This window comes from Pogona vitticeps, chromosome 1 (assembly GCF_051106095.1).
Source record: "Pogona vitticeps strain Pit_001003342236 chromosome 1, PviZW2.1, whole genome shotgun sequence".
NCBI classification, from domain to species: Eukaryota; Metazoa; Chordata; class Lepidosauria; order Squamata; family Agamidae; genus Pogona; species Pogona vitticeps.
The window spans coordinates 62,713,243-62,728,600 of record NC_135783.1 but is presented as its reverse complement, the minus strand read 5'-3'; the positions used below and the strand labels follow the sequence as shown (position 1 = coordinate 62,728,600).

Sequence of the window (15,358 nt, the reverse complement as noted above, 5' to 3'; positions counted from 1 at the left end):
CAAGTTATTAGAAAATGAGTAGAGTTAAACATGAACACACCGTATTATAAGGACATGTAAAATGACTATACATTTCCATTCTAAATATTTTATAGCTATTCCTTTTTGAATAATGAAACTACACAGCACAATGAATGATGGTCAAAACTACTATTTTGAAGGCACTATATCTGTATAATATGCAAAATTACTAGTATAAATATAGAGTTGTGCATACATGATGGGAAGAAATGACTGCAATAAATCGGGTATAAAACAGAAAAAAATGATATTTGCAGATCACAAAAAGGAGATGACCCTGGTTTCTCTTCTTTCTAATGAGACTCCAACTATCTTTGCTACAGTTATCATTTACACAGTTATCATTTACATACAAGATGCTTTTGCTATACAGTACTTTTAATTTACATGGAGAATCAAGAACACCCCATCTGTTTTGCATATGTGAATTATTTAAGGCAAAATTTTAAGACAATTAAACTGCTGCTACCTCAATGTCCTTAAATCCCAGAGTTTGATGCCATCACCAATAGCTGTTGTTAAGAAAAGATTGTAAGCATCACTAGGCTGACTGCTAAAAGCTGATCCCTGTAAGAAAAAACATTATTTTAATATTGCTATATATTTGCGTAACATCACAATTAATGAAAGCACACAGTAACAGTTTCATTACATAAAGTATAGTAGCAGAGACAAACTTTCAAACATTGATACATTGAGTAGTATATAACATAACAAAATAGTATAAATTATTATAAAAATTGAATCAAGAGTTTAATATAAATAAAACCAAATCCACAAGGCAACTTTAGACAAAAATATCCATAAAGAAATCCATAAAAATTTCAGCATTAGAACTAGCACCAGTCACTCCGACTCAGCATGGAATGTGTTCTATAAAGCAAAATTTTACTCGCTGCCAAAATGCAGGAAGCTGGCTATGAAAAAAGATTACATAGCAAAGAGTTATAGATCGTGGCACCATCAAGAAGATGTAACATGTTGTTTTTAGTAGCACTTGGAATTATTTGATTTACTGTGATTGTAATTTTCTGTTAAATTTCATCTTTAAAAGTATAAGATAAATTTAAAAGGCATTTTAAAAAACATACATGGATGTTACCACGGCACATTAAAGTAACATTAAGATAACATTTTTTGCATGTCATGCTAAGTTACTCTTTCTTCTAAACAATATAATTAAACACATGACAGGCAACAGAAAGAAAGAGCAGTGGGACAAGTGTTTCTACTAGACATGGGACGAATAAAAAATACATTGTGATATTTGTTAAAAATCGCTGTTTCATTAAATATTCATGCCTTCATATTTGTGAGTTCCAGAAACCTCGATGAACATGAAGGGATGAATATTTGTCCATTTTTATTTGTTCCTGTGGCCTTCCCATTCTGCCTATGGGCCTGCTGATCAGCTGATCGGCGGTCCAATAGGCAGCCAGGCAGATAGCCAGATAGGCAGCAAGGCAGCCCCACAGCTGATCCCCCACCCCCTTCCCCTCTCTACCTTAGTTGCCACCACCATCTGCCACCACCCAGCACCACCGTCATCCCTTGCCACTTGCTGCTGCTTCTATCCATCACCACTTGTTGTGGTGGCCTCTGCAGTCACGGCCTGCCGTAAGGGACACTGGCTGCCCTTTGCAAAGATAGCAGCTTCAGCTTCTTTTAGGGTAGTGAAGCTGCAGCCGCCATATTTGCAAAGGGCAGTCCAGCTTGGCGCAGCTAATAAATAAATAAATAAATAAATAAATAAATAAATAAATAAATAAATAAATAAATAAATAAACAAACAAACAAACAAACAAACTAAACTAAACTAAACTAAACTAAACTAAACTAAACTAAACTAAACTAAACTAAAATAATCGTGCTCCCCACCACCATCAGGACCTTCTGGAGAGCTCTTCTTCTCATTGTCCAGAACTGCATTGATCCTTGTGTTGGGACCTTACCTCTTCCTCTTATTAACACAGATTCAATAAATCTACCCGATATAGCATTAAAAAAATCTTTCTTTATCTCTCTTTTATTAACCTTTAGAATACACGTCAATTTATCATATACAGCAAGGTTCTAAAGTTCATTGTACCATTCTTCCAGTTGAAATTCATGTTTAGATTTCTAATTCCTAGCTATGATTAATTTTGCAGCAAACAATAAATTAGTAAGCAATTCTCTAGTTGTAAAATCATAATCTACAGTAACAAATATTGTTAACAAGGCCATTTCTGGATTCAACTTTATATCTCTATCAAAAATCTCTCTTAAATCCTTAGTAATTAGCTTCCAAAATTTTGTGCCCTCTCACACTCCCACCACAAGTGAAAATATGTGCCAATTTCATTACAACATTTCAAACAACATTTGAATATTTAGTATTTACTCAATTTAACGGTGTTAAGTACCATATTTTTCCGTGCATATGGACCCTCAATGTATACAACAACTCCCTAATTTTGCCCCTTGCCAGAGGCAGAAGAGCTGTCAATGGGCAGCCGTGAGGGATTGCTTCACCTCCATCTCCTGCTGCCTCCGCCGCCCGATCACATCGCTACCTTGTCTCCTGCCCGATGGAAGCCCGCAAGTGGCACTGGAGGAGGCAATCCAACAGTGGAGGCAGGAGCAGCAGGAGGAGGTGGAGATGGAGGCAAAGGAGCAGCTGCACTCGGCCGCATGTCACTGCTGCCAATTGACTGCTGCCGCCACCGCCAGACCGCCTCCTCCAGCGTCACTCGCAGGCTCCCTTCAGGCAGGGGACAAGGTGGTGACTTGACCTGGAGGTGAGCCCTGGCAGGAGGAGGAGGAGGCAATCTGGTGGTGGCAGCAGCAGTCAATGGGCAGCCGTGTACAAAACAACTCTCAATTTTTCCTCTAATGGTTTTAGGGAAAAGTGTCACTGTACATTCTTAAACTATTTTATAGAAATGTTCTTTTATTCTCACTGACATACATCATAATACAGTATCCTCATTTTCCATATCATTTCCCAGACTCCTTGTTTTATTTCTTTTTTAAACTCTTCCCCCCATACTTGTTTCAATCCTTCACTTTCAGTCTCATCTTCCTCTAACTCCAGAATTATTTTGTATGTTTTACTTACTACACCTTTCACTAAATCATCCTTTTGAATATTTTCATTGGTTAAAAGGAATTGTTCATGTTTTGCATATTCTCTACATTTATTCTTCTTCTTTATCTACTGGGTTTTTTTGTTGTTTTTTTTTTAGACAGCCCTGGAGAACCAACAAATCCATTTGTGGTTCATCGGTTCATGGGGAGGAGATTTGTGCTCCGTGGTTCATCAACTCTGATGGATCATGAAGCAGGACGAATCATCACTTTGGTGGTTCGTCCCCATCTCTAGTTTCTACATTTGCCACTGCTTTTCAATTTGAACAAGGAGTTCAAATTGTTACAGCTAATGATTCAAGGTAGATTTATTGGAAAAAGAAATGCAGGAAGAAGGATTTATTGACTAAAACCTTGAAGACTGGTTTGGATGCAACAGAACATCACTGTTTAGAGCTCTCACATCCAAAGTCAGAATATCCATGATGATGTCCAACCTCTAGTAAGAGAAGAACCACAAAAGAAGAGGAAAATAGCACAGTTATTGCTAAACAATTGTTCTTAAAGGGCTGGTGTCAAATATGATTGGCTCAAAATTACCTACAGATTAGCAGGGTTCTACGCTTTAGTATAATAAGATTTTTCCTCTCTTCTGTGGTGTAAATAAAAAAGTTACAGGGCCTTGCCAAGCAGCCTCCAGAATTATTTTCATAACTGCATACAACTAGAATAACCCCAGCAACATACATATATGTTGCTAATCAAATACTTATAGTGGCTAATCCATATAACAACAGAAGAAAGTGGCTAGGTGCCAAATTTCTTCAATCAAATTGAAATGAATACATTTCTCAGAAAATAGACGGCTATTTACCTCTTTTTTTGTTAAAATTGTCTAAAAGCAGTTTTCTAAATCCTTTTAATTTGAAGAAATTTGCTGGAGTGCAGCCATTGTCATTTACCACAAAGCATTTTAGTTTAAAGTGTAATGTCTGTTACAAAACAGCAAAGGTTGATTTAGGACTGCAATCTTCAGTTTTCCATAAAAACAACAGTTTTTCTCCTCATCTGAATGTGTGTTCACAGCTTCAAAATATGCTCTGCTTAAGTAACTTGAAGTCACTTTGCTGACAGAGCAAAAATAAAAGCCAGAAAAAATAAAAGCATTATTACAAATAATATGACAGGAGTTTAGTAAAGTTAAGTGTTATACCAGACCAGTCTCTCAGAAAACCACAAAAACCTATGCTAAAGTCATTGTACGGAACTGTTTTAAAACCACAAAAGAAAAGGCACTCAGAACTAAGGATGGATTCCTGTCTATAGCCTAACCAATGAACTTAAGCACAGCAGGAAGACAGAACTGGGCACAAGGAATGACTATAATATCCCAAGGTCCCTGTAATCCTTAAAACACTGGTGTATATTGCTGAAACAATTCAGAGGATTAGATAAAATTCAACTCAGTATTAACTGTTTAGTAAAATTTATCAGTATGGCTAAAAACGTCTTGAAATACAAGGTTCAGCTGCAGTCTATTGAAACATGAGAAGTTAATGAACAGAATCCTGTTCATTTCTTCTACTGGTACAGTGGTTCACTTCATGAGTGGTTATACAGTTTCTGAACTTGTGCAAGTTATTCCTCTGTGCAAGCACAAGGACCACTGCATAAGCAGAAGGATTCTGAACAGGATTCTTTTCAGGGAATTTATTTGCCAAGATGTATTGTTGTTTGCCTGTGAAGATCTGCTGCTTTTGCCATGTTCTTCTGTCCTCCTTTGCCTCGTACAGCATGCAGTTCACCACACCAATATAATCAACGCACACAGCTTTTCTTGCTTATTCAGTTTCTTTTCTATAAGAGGCTGTTTTTAGATTACAAAATGAGGTAGCCATTTGGGGAACAGCACATTTTTAAATAAAGACCAATCGCTTAGCAGAACTGAAAACCCGATAGAGTAAGTGGGGAGAAACAAGTCTTCCAGTTTGGGAACTTTCTTCTCTTGTGCAGTGGTGCAGCTAGGGCTGGAATGCAGACCTAAATCTGAGGCCCTTGAAGGAAGACAGACTCCAAATGTCCACACGGAAAGTAGCAAGTGATGGAGGCAGCAGGAAACAGCTTTGGTGTCAGAATCTGTTAGAGAATGAGGCTGCTGTGGCCAATGCTGGTCACTACCACATCCAGGCTGTCATCAGGCTTACATCTGAAATAATCTAAGGCTGTAACTCCAACTGTCCAGAGAAGCTTAAATACATTATTCAAAGGTATACCCCAAAGATCACAAAATCTGGCAGCAAGCATTAATGAAATGTCAATGGTCAAAGCCAGCTTCCATGGGAATGCCAGCAGCCCCATGCTGATCCGCTGGTTCCATGATGATCTCGTCACTGTCGTTTAGTCGTGTCCAACTCTTCGTGACCCCATGGACCAGAGCACGCCAGGCCCACCTATCTTTCACTGCTTCCCGTAGTTGTGTCAATTTCATGCATCATTAGCTCTGGAGCTACTTGTCCTTGTCCTCTGCTCTTCCTCAGTAGCATGTTGGATGCCTTTCGACCTGAGGGGCCCATCTTCCAGCATCATATCTTTTAGCCTTTTGTTTCTGATCATGGGGCGTTCTTGGCAAAGATACTGGAGTGGCATTGCCATTTCCTACTCCAGGTGGATTGCGTTTAGTCGGAACTCTCCACTATGTCCTGTCCGTCTTGGGTGGCCCTGCATGGCATGGCCCATAGCCTCTCTGAGTTACTCAAGCCCCTTCTCCACGACAAGGCAGCAATCCATGAAGGGGCTTTTAACTAGAGATGGGCACAAACCACTGGCGCATGGGAGGAGGTGGGGCTGGGAGTCACCAAACATCTCTGTTCATCCAAAGGACAAAGCAGCACAAACTGCTAAACTGGTGATTTGTGCCCATCTCTGCTTTTAACCAATATTGTGATCTCGGCATGAGAGCTTGGGAATAAGCTTAACTGAAGCCAATACAGTTTTCTTACATTAAATGTACTGAGTAAAAGAACATAAATAGAATCACAGAATTTTAGCTGGAAAGGATCCCAGGGATCATTGTATCCAGCTATATCTACAACTTATGCAATACTGACAGGTGGCCATCCAACTGCTACTTTAAAACTTCCAAAGAAGAAGAATCCACCACCTCCTGAGGCAGTCTGTTCCACTGTCAAACAACTCTTATTGTCAGAAAACTAATCCTAATGTAATCACCTCATTTGTAATTTGGATCCATTACTTCAAGTCCTACCCTCTGGAGCTAGAAAAAACTTGATCTTTCACATAACAGTCCTTCAAATATTTGAAGCAGCTATCCTCAGTGTCTTCTCTTCTGCAAATGAAGCATCACTAATTCTCTCACTGTTTACATACTAATGTGATGCACACAGCACCTGGATATTGAACACCATGTATGACACGTCTAAGTCTAAATGCAGTGGCTGAAATCCAAAGATGTGTACGTGCATAAATTCATACACCAAGAATGCATATGTTTCTTTGTTTTTTTAAAAAAATTATTCACAAATAATACTACACACAAAGAAAAGCAAATCACAGTATTGCCATACATATCTTTGAGGGGAAAAACACTCACAAACAAGTTACATTATACTGTACTGTAATGACCACCCAGAGCAATGGTCCCACTAAGTCAGGTGGAATAAAGTGTTAACAATAAATTAAAAATAAACAATACATACCTTGTTGTACTACTTTTGGATTATTTGTAAAGTATGGCACCTGATGTACAGAAAACCATATTTGAAGAAAACGCTTCCTTGATTTGTTGTCTTGTGATCAGTTTATGACCATTACACAGGATCTTAAGTCTAACAAAACCTGCACCATCTCAATATTTCAATTGCCCATCTTTGTCAGGATGATTAAAAAATGGATGCAAAAGAAACGAAACGAGTGGAGATACAGAGAGTGCCAACTTAGGCATCCATTTATTCCACTCCCTGAGAGCTGTCTTAAGAAACAGATTAGTTATTTTCAAGATGACATACTTAGACTTCAGCACAAAGAATGCCCCTTCTAGATGTGTATCATCGAGTTCAATTTCTACCCCTAGAAGTAAGGGGTTAATCCCAATGCTAGATGTGTCAAAATGTCACCAATCATATTAATGGCAAAGAACAATCAATTTAGGCTGTACACTCCTCCCACTGATACTCAGTACAAGCAATATTGCTATTTTTCCAACAGTGTATGGGTAAATCATTATGCCATAACATTATGCACATTTCTTGTTTTTGAGTTATCTGAGGATAAAACCTCTGATAAAGCAGACATGAAATTACCCAGCTCAAAAATGCTGATTCCATCGAGTCCAAGAAGATTAAAAAGCACATAACTGTGCTACACTGCAAACTGCAACGGATAGGCTAATAGTGAACTCATTCTCAAAGTGCCTTTCCTCATGTAGCCAAAGCAGTACCATTCATATACAAAAGGCAAGTATCAGTAGGCTTGGGGTAACTCAAGGCTTTCAGAAATATAAATATATATTCTAAGAGTAAATAAGGGGTGTAGGGATGCAAAACAACACCAGTATATTATGACCATGTATACATTGCTAACTTCTGGTTGTTATGATAGGGAGAAGATGTGGGGTGGAAAGGAGATGGAATAAAATATCTGAAATAAAGCCAACAGGATAGCTGACACCCTGAAAAGAAGCACTATACATCGCAAGATTTTCTTGGCAATTTTTGGAAAATAAAGACTTGCAGGCCCCAACTGCTTCCCTGTGACAAATGGGCAATTTTTTATTTCTGAAAAAAACTGCTGTGGTTGATGACATCATCAACCTTATATACTGTAGTATAGTTGCGTGAATAGTATGATGATTCTATGGCCCAAATTCTAATGTTAATTAGTATTAACAGAAAAATAATAGAAGATCTTATGCCTACCTTGTTTTGGCAGATTTGGTGAATCGATCGTGAATGAACATCTGTTATCACTGCTGCACTACATCCCACATTGAGGTCAAATACTTCTAGTGCTCGATTACTACCAGCTGCCAGTACAATATCTGTTACGTCGGTAAGTTAAAGTTCTGGTAAAGTTCACCAGTTCTGAGTTACAAGACCTGCAGCAAATACTTATGAACATGTACAGTATGTATATACACATTTTTTTTATTTGTAAGGGGAAATCCATGTTATATTCAAATAATTTGAATTAGGGTCAAACTCCAATTACTTCCCATTTGTTTTAATAGGGAAAGTAAACCATCAACAGTCAAACATATTAACATTAAATATCAATGAAAGTCAATTAAATTACTGTATTTGCTAAACAAAAGAAGCAGTCTTCATCTGGGCCTTTTTAAGACACTGAGGGCCTTAATGTGACAGAATGTTCTTTGGAGGCCCCTTCCCACTGCTTTTTTCTAATAGCATCTTTTGCCAGTGTAGTTTTATCCCACCAGCTAGGGAAAAAAATATAACACTTCCAAAAACACCTATATTTGACTTCAGAATGTTAAGATTTGAGGATTAAATCAGGACCCGGACTTACTCGATGTCCAGTGTTGATGGTGGCACAACGACTTTGGTTCCCTCACAGTGGCTGGGTGGAAAATGATGTCCGCCATGTGGACCATGTGAAAGGGATTATGGGAAAATCCACACTGGACCCAGGAGCGTGGGCCAGTCCTACACTGACTGGTGTGCAGGTGGAGGCAGGGGCTCCCTGCTGGCGGACCAGAAGGGATGGGTTTCCTCTCCAGTCCATCAGTGCGGCATAAGGGGCGTGCTGAGGCCAAGAGCCTCAGTCTCGTCAGTGTGCTGTCCCCCATCCCACCCACCTTGGATTTAGCATTAGTCTGGGGCATATGCAGGTTGTTTCATGCTCATTGTTGTTGGCACTTAGATTTGTTGTTTCACTTGTCACAATTTTATGGCATTTTTGGGCATTGGGATGGATCCAAATGGTTGTTAGGGCAGCAGGCGGGGACTTGCATACCCAGGTAGGGGAGAAACCCCCACAGGGGAACTGAGGCAGGGCTGGGATCTACCACAGCTTGGGAGGGGGAAATTGCCCATGCTCCTGTTGGCAGTGGAGTCACGGAGTGGCTTATGTCTGCATCGTCTCCAGACAGAACTGCCATCCCAAGTGGTCTCTCAGGGAGACATTGGTCTGTATTGGGGGGACATGTGGGTCCACCGATGAGCTGGATCTGACCCAATGCTTAGCCAGAATAACTGCCGCTGTAATCAATAAAGTTGTGGCCTTGTTATCCCAATTATGGTGCGCATGTCAGTCATTCAGAAACTCAGCTGGCTCAGCAGTAGCCCATCAGAAAGAAAATATATACAGGAAAGAACTGTAATTATGTAAGGAGCTAATGACAATTTTGAAAAGACAAATGCTTCTAACTAAAATACTTGTAGTAATAATTGGTAAGAGGATACAAGAATAGAATTCATTTACAGCTGAAAGGCTGGAAATTTCCACAGTAGACGCCATGGGAAATTTCTGTATGGATTTGCAAATGCTCTTACGTCTGTATCTGCAGGAACAATATAAATGACACCAAATCATTAAAAAAAATAAACAATTTGTAGAAAGCAAAAGCAAGTATATTGTAGTAGGCTCTTACTCCTTGAAGTTCTTGAAAACATCAGATTTAAGTTTTCATTTGTAAATATCTTTTTACATAAATATACTGGATGTTTTAGCTTAACATTTAAGGCAGCTATTTGTGTAATTACAGTGAGCATACTGAAGTACAGCTTTCACTTATCACCACACCCACTTCTACTTATGAAATGTGACTTCTCTCTCCATTTCCTCCTATGGTTCCCTGATCAGCTGCAGAACTTCCCAAAAATAATATTTGCATAAGGGAGATATGTTCTGCTCTGCTAGGAGATTATTTTTTTTTTACAATTTAACATTTGTGCAATACTATTTCTATCTAATTTCAATTCTTTCCAGTCTCTTGGTTTTAGCTGTTGGACTCTGAGGCAAGCTAACTAGTCTTTTTCCTATAGATTTCAAACTCCTTCCTCTGGTTTGTTGTTAGAAAATGGGGAGAAAGCCGAATTTCTCTTCTAAGTAGCAATAATGCAGTCAGGGAGATCAGACACTGGAATGTTTCCACAAAGACCCTGATAAGAAGAGAAAACAGCTGTTGTTGCAAAAGAACCCTTCTAAACTCGAAGCACAGCAGCGAAAGGCAGATTCAAGGCCGAACGATCAAGGATCTTATCTGAATGGCATTAGCCTTGACTACACCCATGTTTTTCTCTGACATTATGGGGATTTCAGTCTGGATAAGAATTCCAGTACGGCGTGTAGGAGTCTAACTCTTTGCTCTGCACTGCAATTCCCAGTCTGAATAAACTGTTTGCAATGTGCACTGGAAAAAGGTCTCATTTATTTCAGTTAGATCGTCTTCCATAAGGCAAATTCCAGAGATAGGCTCTCCCATACAGAACAAACACTCAGCAGGCACAAGCAGCTAAAGGCCTGATGATGATATGGGCCTGATTTGGATAAGATCTGCTATGTGGGAAGTTACAAGGGTTGTAATCAGAGGAAGAGCTATGCAGTTAAGGCTGCCTGTAGTTTTCTGTGCTCCTCATACATGCATGTTCATCATTCGAAACGTAATGTGGGAAAGAGTCACTGCAGATCAAACACCAGGATTTTTATGCATTTAAATTTGAAAAGAAAAAAAATGAGCCATGTGGACTGCATTACCATTTCTGTCTAATTAAGCAATGTAACACACATCTGATGTTTCTGTCTAGAGTTCTACTGAATTAGGAGAAAAGAATCACAGTAGAGTACATAAGCAAATTATATGAAGAAAGCCACAAATAAAATTTCAAGGCAAATTATAGTACCTTGTTTTTAAATCACAATTCACATTGTTATAATTCAGAGGTGTTCAAAAAATTTCCTCTGCTTTATACTGTTATTATTTTTTATATGCAGGACTGAATGAAATTCAGTAAAGCAGTTAAATATAGGTTATGAAATTAGTTGTCAAGTATATGATAGGAAAATAGGTTATATAAAATAAGCCAAATAAAATGGAACCTGAATTTTACAACACAGAGATCACGTACAAGGTGTCAGCAGGTATGCCTGACAAGAACACTGGAATACACATCTTAAAAGGTGAAGATGATGTAATGTCTCTGACAACCAATTGGACAGTGATAATATATATAGACACTGTGTAATGATTTCTTCTCTTGGCTAATGGAAATTGTTGTGGACTGTAATGCTGTTGCTGCTGCATATATATATTTGTAAATAAACTTAGTTGCTAGAAGTCTATTGTCTCTGCCTGATTTTCTTGACTACTGTACTGGGACTAGAACAAGGAGCTTCCGGAACAGATGCTGCTAAAAACTGCACCACTCTGACAAAATATTCTGCTGATCACTGCAAATATGATCCAGCCATGTTAAGCATTTTAAACCCTCACTAATGTGGAGAGAATTAACTTGCCATTACATTTCTTAATATTTGATAGTGCTCTAAATTATTAGCACATGTATATAATTTCTTTGTTTTATCTGGATTATAATTAACAATCCCACATTAATTTTTCCATTAATGTATCTGTCACACTACATCCTATGTGTGTTTAACTATCAGTGCACCCAATTCAAGTCAGTAGGATTTACTTCTGAGTAAACATGCATAAGACTGCAGCAGGGATCTTGTAGCCCTAGAAATAATATAAAATAATAAAATAATACTTTAGCTGAATAAGCAGTCACAGTCAGAGTATTGTGGAGTAATTTTAGAATTAAATTTGATATATAATTAGATACAACAAAACACAATGAAATCTAACGAGATGCTATCTTCACATTTGTGATATTCCTAATTTTTATTTTCTAATGCATGACAACAAGAATATTTAATATTAATCCTAGACATCTTTATTCTGAAGTAAATACATCTTGCTTCATGTGCATTGTCCCAACTAACTACACAAAGGATTGCAGTCTTTATTATTCCTACATAAGCACATTAGTATTCCTGCATAACCTCCTCTTTGGTCATTCTAGTTAGATGTCTAGTTTATTTAAAACCTGTAACACTTGCATTTAAAATTTGTAAGAATCGCATGCAATGGTGCCATTCTGCCAGTAGAAAGTTTCTCCTGCTTGCAGAATTCCTATTTTCATTCTTATAGATCTAAGTCAATACTTTGATTCTGCTTGCACACAGACATTCACAGTTCATTAAAATTTCTTCCCACAGAGTATTCTGATTTTCTCAATGGCCCCAGTTTGTGGATCTCCATGTTTTCCATCTTCTGGTAGACAAAGATCCTTTTATTCACATAGGTGTTCTTGATGTATGTTAAGGAAGAGGATCTTCACAGTGGGACAGTTTGGGCGGGGCTAACTGTGCTTTTAAATTGTGTTGAATTTGTTTGTTGTTTTAATGTGTTTACCTGTTTGTGTTTTAATATTAAAATAACTTACTGTGTATCTGCTTTTTTCTTATGTTGTTAACCACCCTGCATCTCAGCCTTGGAAGGAAAATGGTATATACATAAAATTATGTGAATTTCGTTGTATGATATACTGTGTATATACTTACAATGACAATAAATTATATTATTATTATTAACAAGCAAATAAATAAAACCATCATCAGAACATGCAACCATTAGCAGAAAATCCTTTTTTCTTTTTCAACTAGCATAACCTTCAGTATAATCTTTTATTTTTACCTACCGTTTAATCTCATCCTTGCTGGTGTCAAGGTGATATCTCAACAAGTAAAACTCTGCTCCACAAGACAATAAAATAAATGCATCTATATAATAAAACTGGGCCGATCTGATAGGTTTGTGAAAAATTTCCTTCCCCTGAAATTAAAAAATCTAATTAATACAATGAATATAATTTAGTTTTTCAGACAACTTGTTTATTCACAGAATAGTCATTGTAACAGGTCATCATAATTGCAAATCTTGATTCACATTATATTTTTCTTCATTACTGTTTAATATACCTGTTCTCAACAGTAGCAGTATAAAGGGGAGCTGATTCCTCGAACACTAACAGACCCCACACCACCACCACCCATTAATCCTGAAATCTGCGTCAGACAACTGGGAAACTATTTGAGTATATTTGAGAGAGACGGGACAGCCTGCGTAAACAAAAGGAATATGCGGTCATACAAGTGGACTTCCAATCATACGTCCTTGGATTTTTATTCTTTGTCTGACTCATTCTACAGGATATGATATTTCAAACACATCTAATAAGTGTGATTTGGGGCTGCAGTTGGCAGAAGTACTCCCAGATCTACCCAACTTCCCATGAGCCAATTATTACCAGATATAAAACAGGTTCTGCACTCCGGACTGACCAGATCCTCAGTGTTCTATCTTCAGAAGATGAAACCAGCCAGTTGTTGTCATGGCTCCAACCAACTGAATTAACAGCACCATCATGCCCTTATAGAAAAGAGAGCAAAAAAATCAAAAAGAAAATACATTTTTAATCACACACCCATCAATAATTCAGACATTTTTTTCCAGAAACATTTTTTGAAGATAGAATACATTTATTTCCAAGAATGTAAACAAATGTATTTAGGCCCAACCAGGACCAAATCAACAGTTGTATCCTGATTCATTTTTACCTATCCATAAAGGAGGTTGGTACAGATTTCCTATGTCTAATCACAGCTATAGAAAATACAGGGGAAGTTATGGTGGCCATAGAACACATTTCTAAACACATGTGATATTTCACTAGGTAAAGGTTCCCCTTGACTCTTAGTCCAATCGTGTCCAACTCTAGGGCGCGGTGCTCATCCCTGTTTCCAAGCCGTAGAGTCAGTGTTTGTCCGTAGACAGTTTCCGTGGTCACGTGGCCAGCGTGACTAGACATGGAACGCAGTTACCTTCCCACCGTGGTGATACCTATTTCTCTTCACTAGGCCAGCTAAAAAGGCACAAAATCCTTTGTACAAGCTTTCAAGATCAAATATCACAAAGTCACACGTGATGTTCCAAAAAGAGGGGGACAGAAAAATTTCAATGTTCCAGCTGTATAGTTTGTTGTTTTAAGATACTAAAGCAGGGCCCATCAGATTTCACCTGGTCCCAGTTTTGTTGGGAAAAAGAAAAGTTCAGGAGACAATTCAAGAAAGGATACTAGCATACTTTACCTGATCCAGCATCTGAAATAATCTTCAGCTTCAATGATACAGACACTGTCTGAGACTCTCTACTCTCTTCCTACAAAGGAAGTCTGTGAACCTTATAATGGATAGAGGCAGTCTTGTGTTGCAAGAAATTTGCTTATGTATTCAGACTAAAGATGTATTGCTTTTTATGGTATTCCTTGTTCCAGCAAATCTTGAGGCCATTCAGGGTAAAAATGAGCATCTCGGAGCCTGCTTCAGTATCTCTTGTTTCTTCCCAGTTACTTTCTAGAACAGCCTGCAGACTACATTGCTTTGATACTGAGCTTCCCTCTACCTTTGTATAACATCATGTCTGGCAAAAATATATTTTATCATGAAAGCTTGTACAGAGAATTTGGGGTCTTAAATGTGGGGCTGATAAAGGTATAGCCCAACATGGATTTTGGAATGAATATATATAAAAAATAATAATGTATTTATTATTATTTATTATTTGATTTATATCCCGCCCATCCGGTCTGGTCGACCACTCTGGGCGGCTCTCATAAAGATGCCCACAAGGAATAATCTCTCATAAAGATACCCACAAGCAAATCTGACACTGGAACTGGAGTAAATTATCATCAGCACACAGGTACAGAAATATATCTCAGTGAATATCCAGTTGTGCTTATTTTACCAAAGTGAATACTGTTATTCTTATATTTAAGGTCCTAGGCTGTCCCCTAGTGCACATCATTGAAATTTTACTTTGCAATTTCATGTAAAGAAGAATCCTCCATTGTATTTCCATAAATGGTAGGACCAATTAAATGGAATATAAGGTTAACAATATTCCCATTCCATTTCTGTAAATTTTCAGGGTGAACATTTGGGAAATTTGCAGCAAAACTGCTATCAACAGTGCCAGATTTCATGTTGCTTTTTTGTATAGTATAGTTTATTTTTATTTAAATAAAATTGTTTTTTAAGAGAGAGGAAAAAAGAGAGAGATAGAGAGAGAATCACTTTAAAGCCATTTTTTGTCCATAATATCCCAGCATCAAGGATGGGAATCACATAGTCCTTCGGCTATATGACCCCAACCCTATGTGCATTC

General features: G+C 37.9%; 1 protein-coding gene across 4 annotated transcripts in view; it reads right to left on the bottom strand.

The window, feature by feature from the left end:
* The window catches only part of WDR27 (WD repeat domain 27), a 90,543-nt gene that overhangs the window by 44,937 nt on the left and 30,248 nt on the right, over positions 1 to 15,358 (bottom strand). For 3 of the 4 annotated variants that reach the window (XM_078383172.1, XM_020801178.3, XM_078383173.1), the window contains exons 18-22: positions 13,440 to 13,561; positions 12,831 to 12,964; positions 9,531 to 9,628; positions 8,025 to 8,146; positions 491 to 588 (exon numbers count right to left, since the gene is read on the bottom strand). In XM_078383172.1, coding sequence (XP_078239298.1) covers positions 491 to 588; positions 8,025 to 8,146; positions 9,531 to 9,628; positions 12,831 to 12,964; positions 13,440 to 13,561 — 574 coding nt within the window. Of the gene's footprint in view, positions 1 to 490; positions 589 to 8,024; positions 8,147 to 9,530; positions 9,629 to 12,575; positions 12,623 to 12,830; positions 12,965 to 13,439; positions 13,562 to 15,358 lie in introns of all 4 variants that reach the window. The other variant, XR_013540500.1, reaches the window with a different exon arrangement.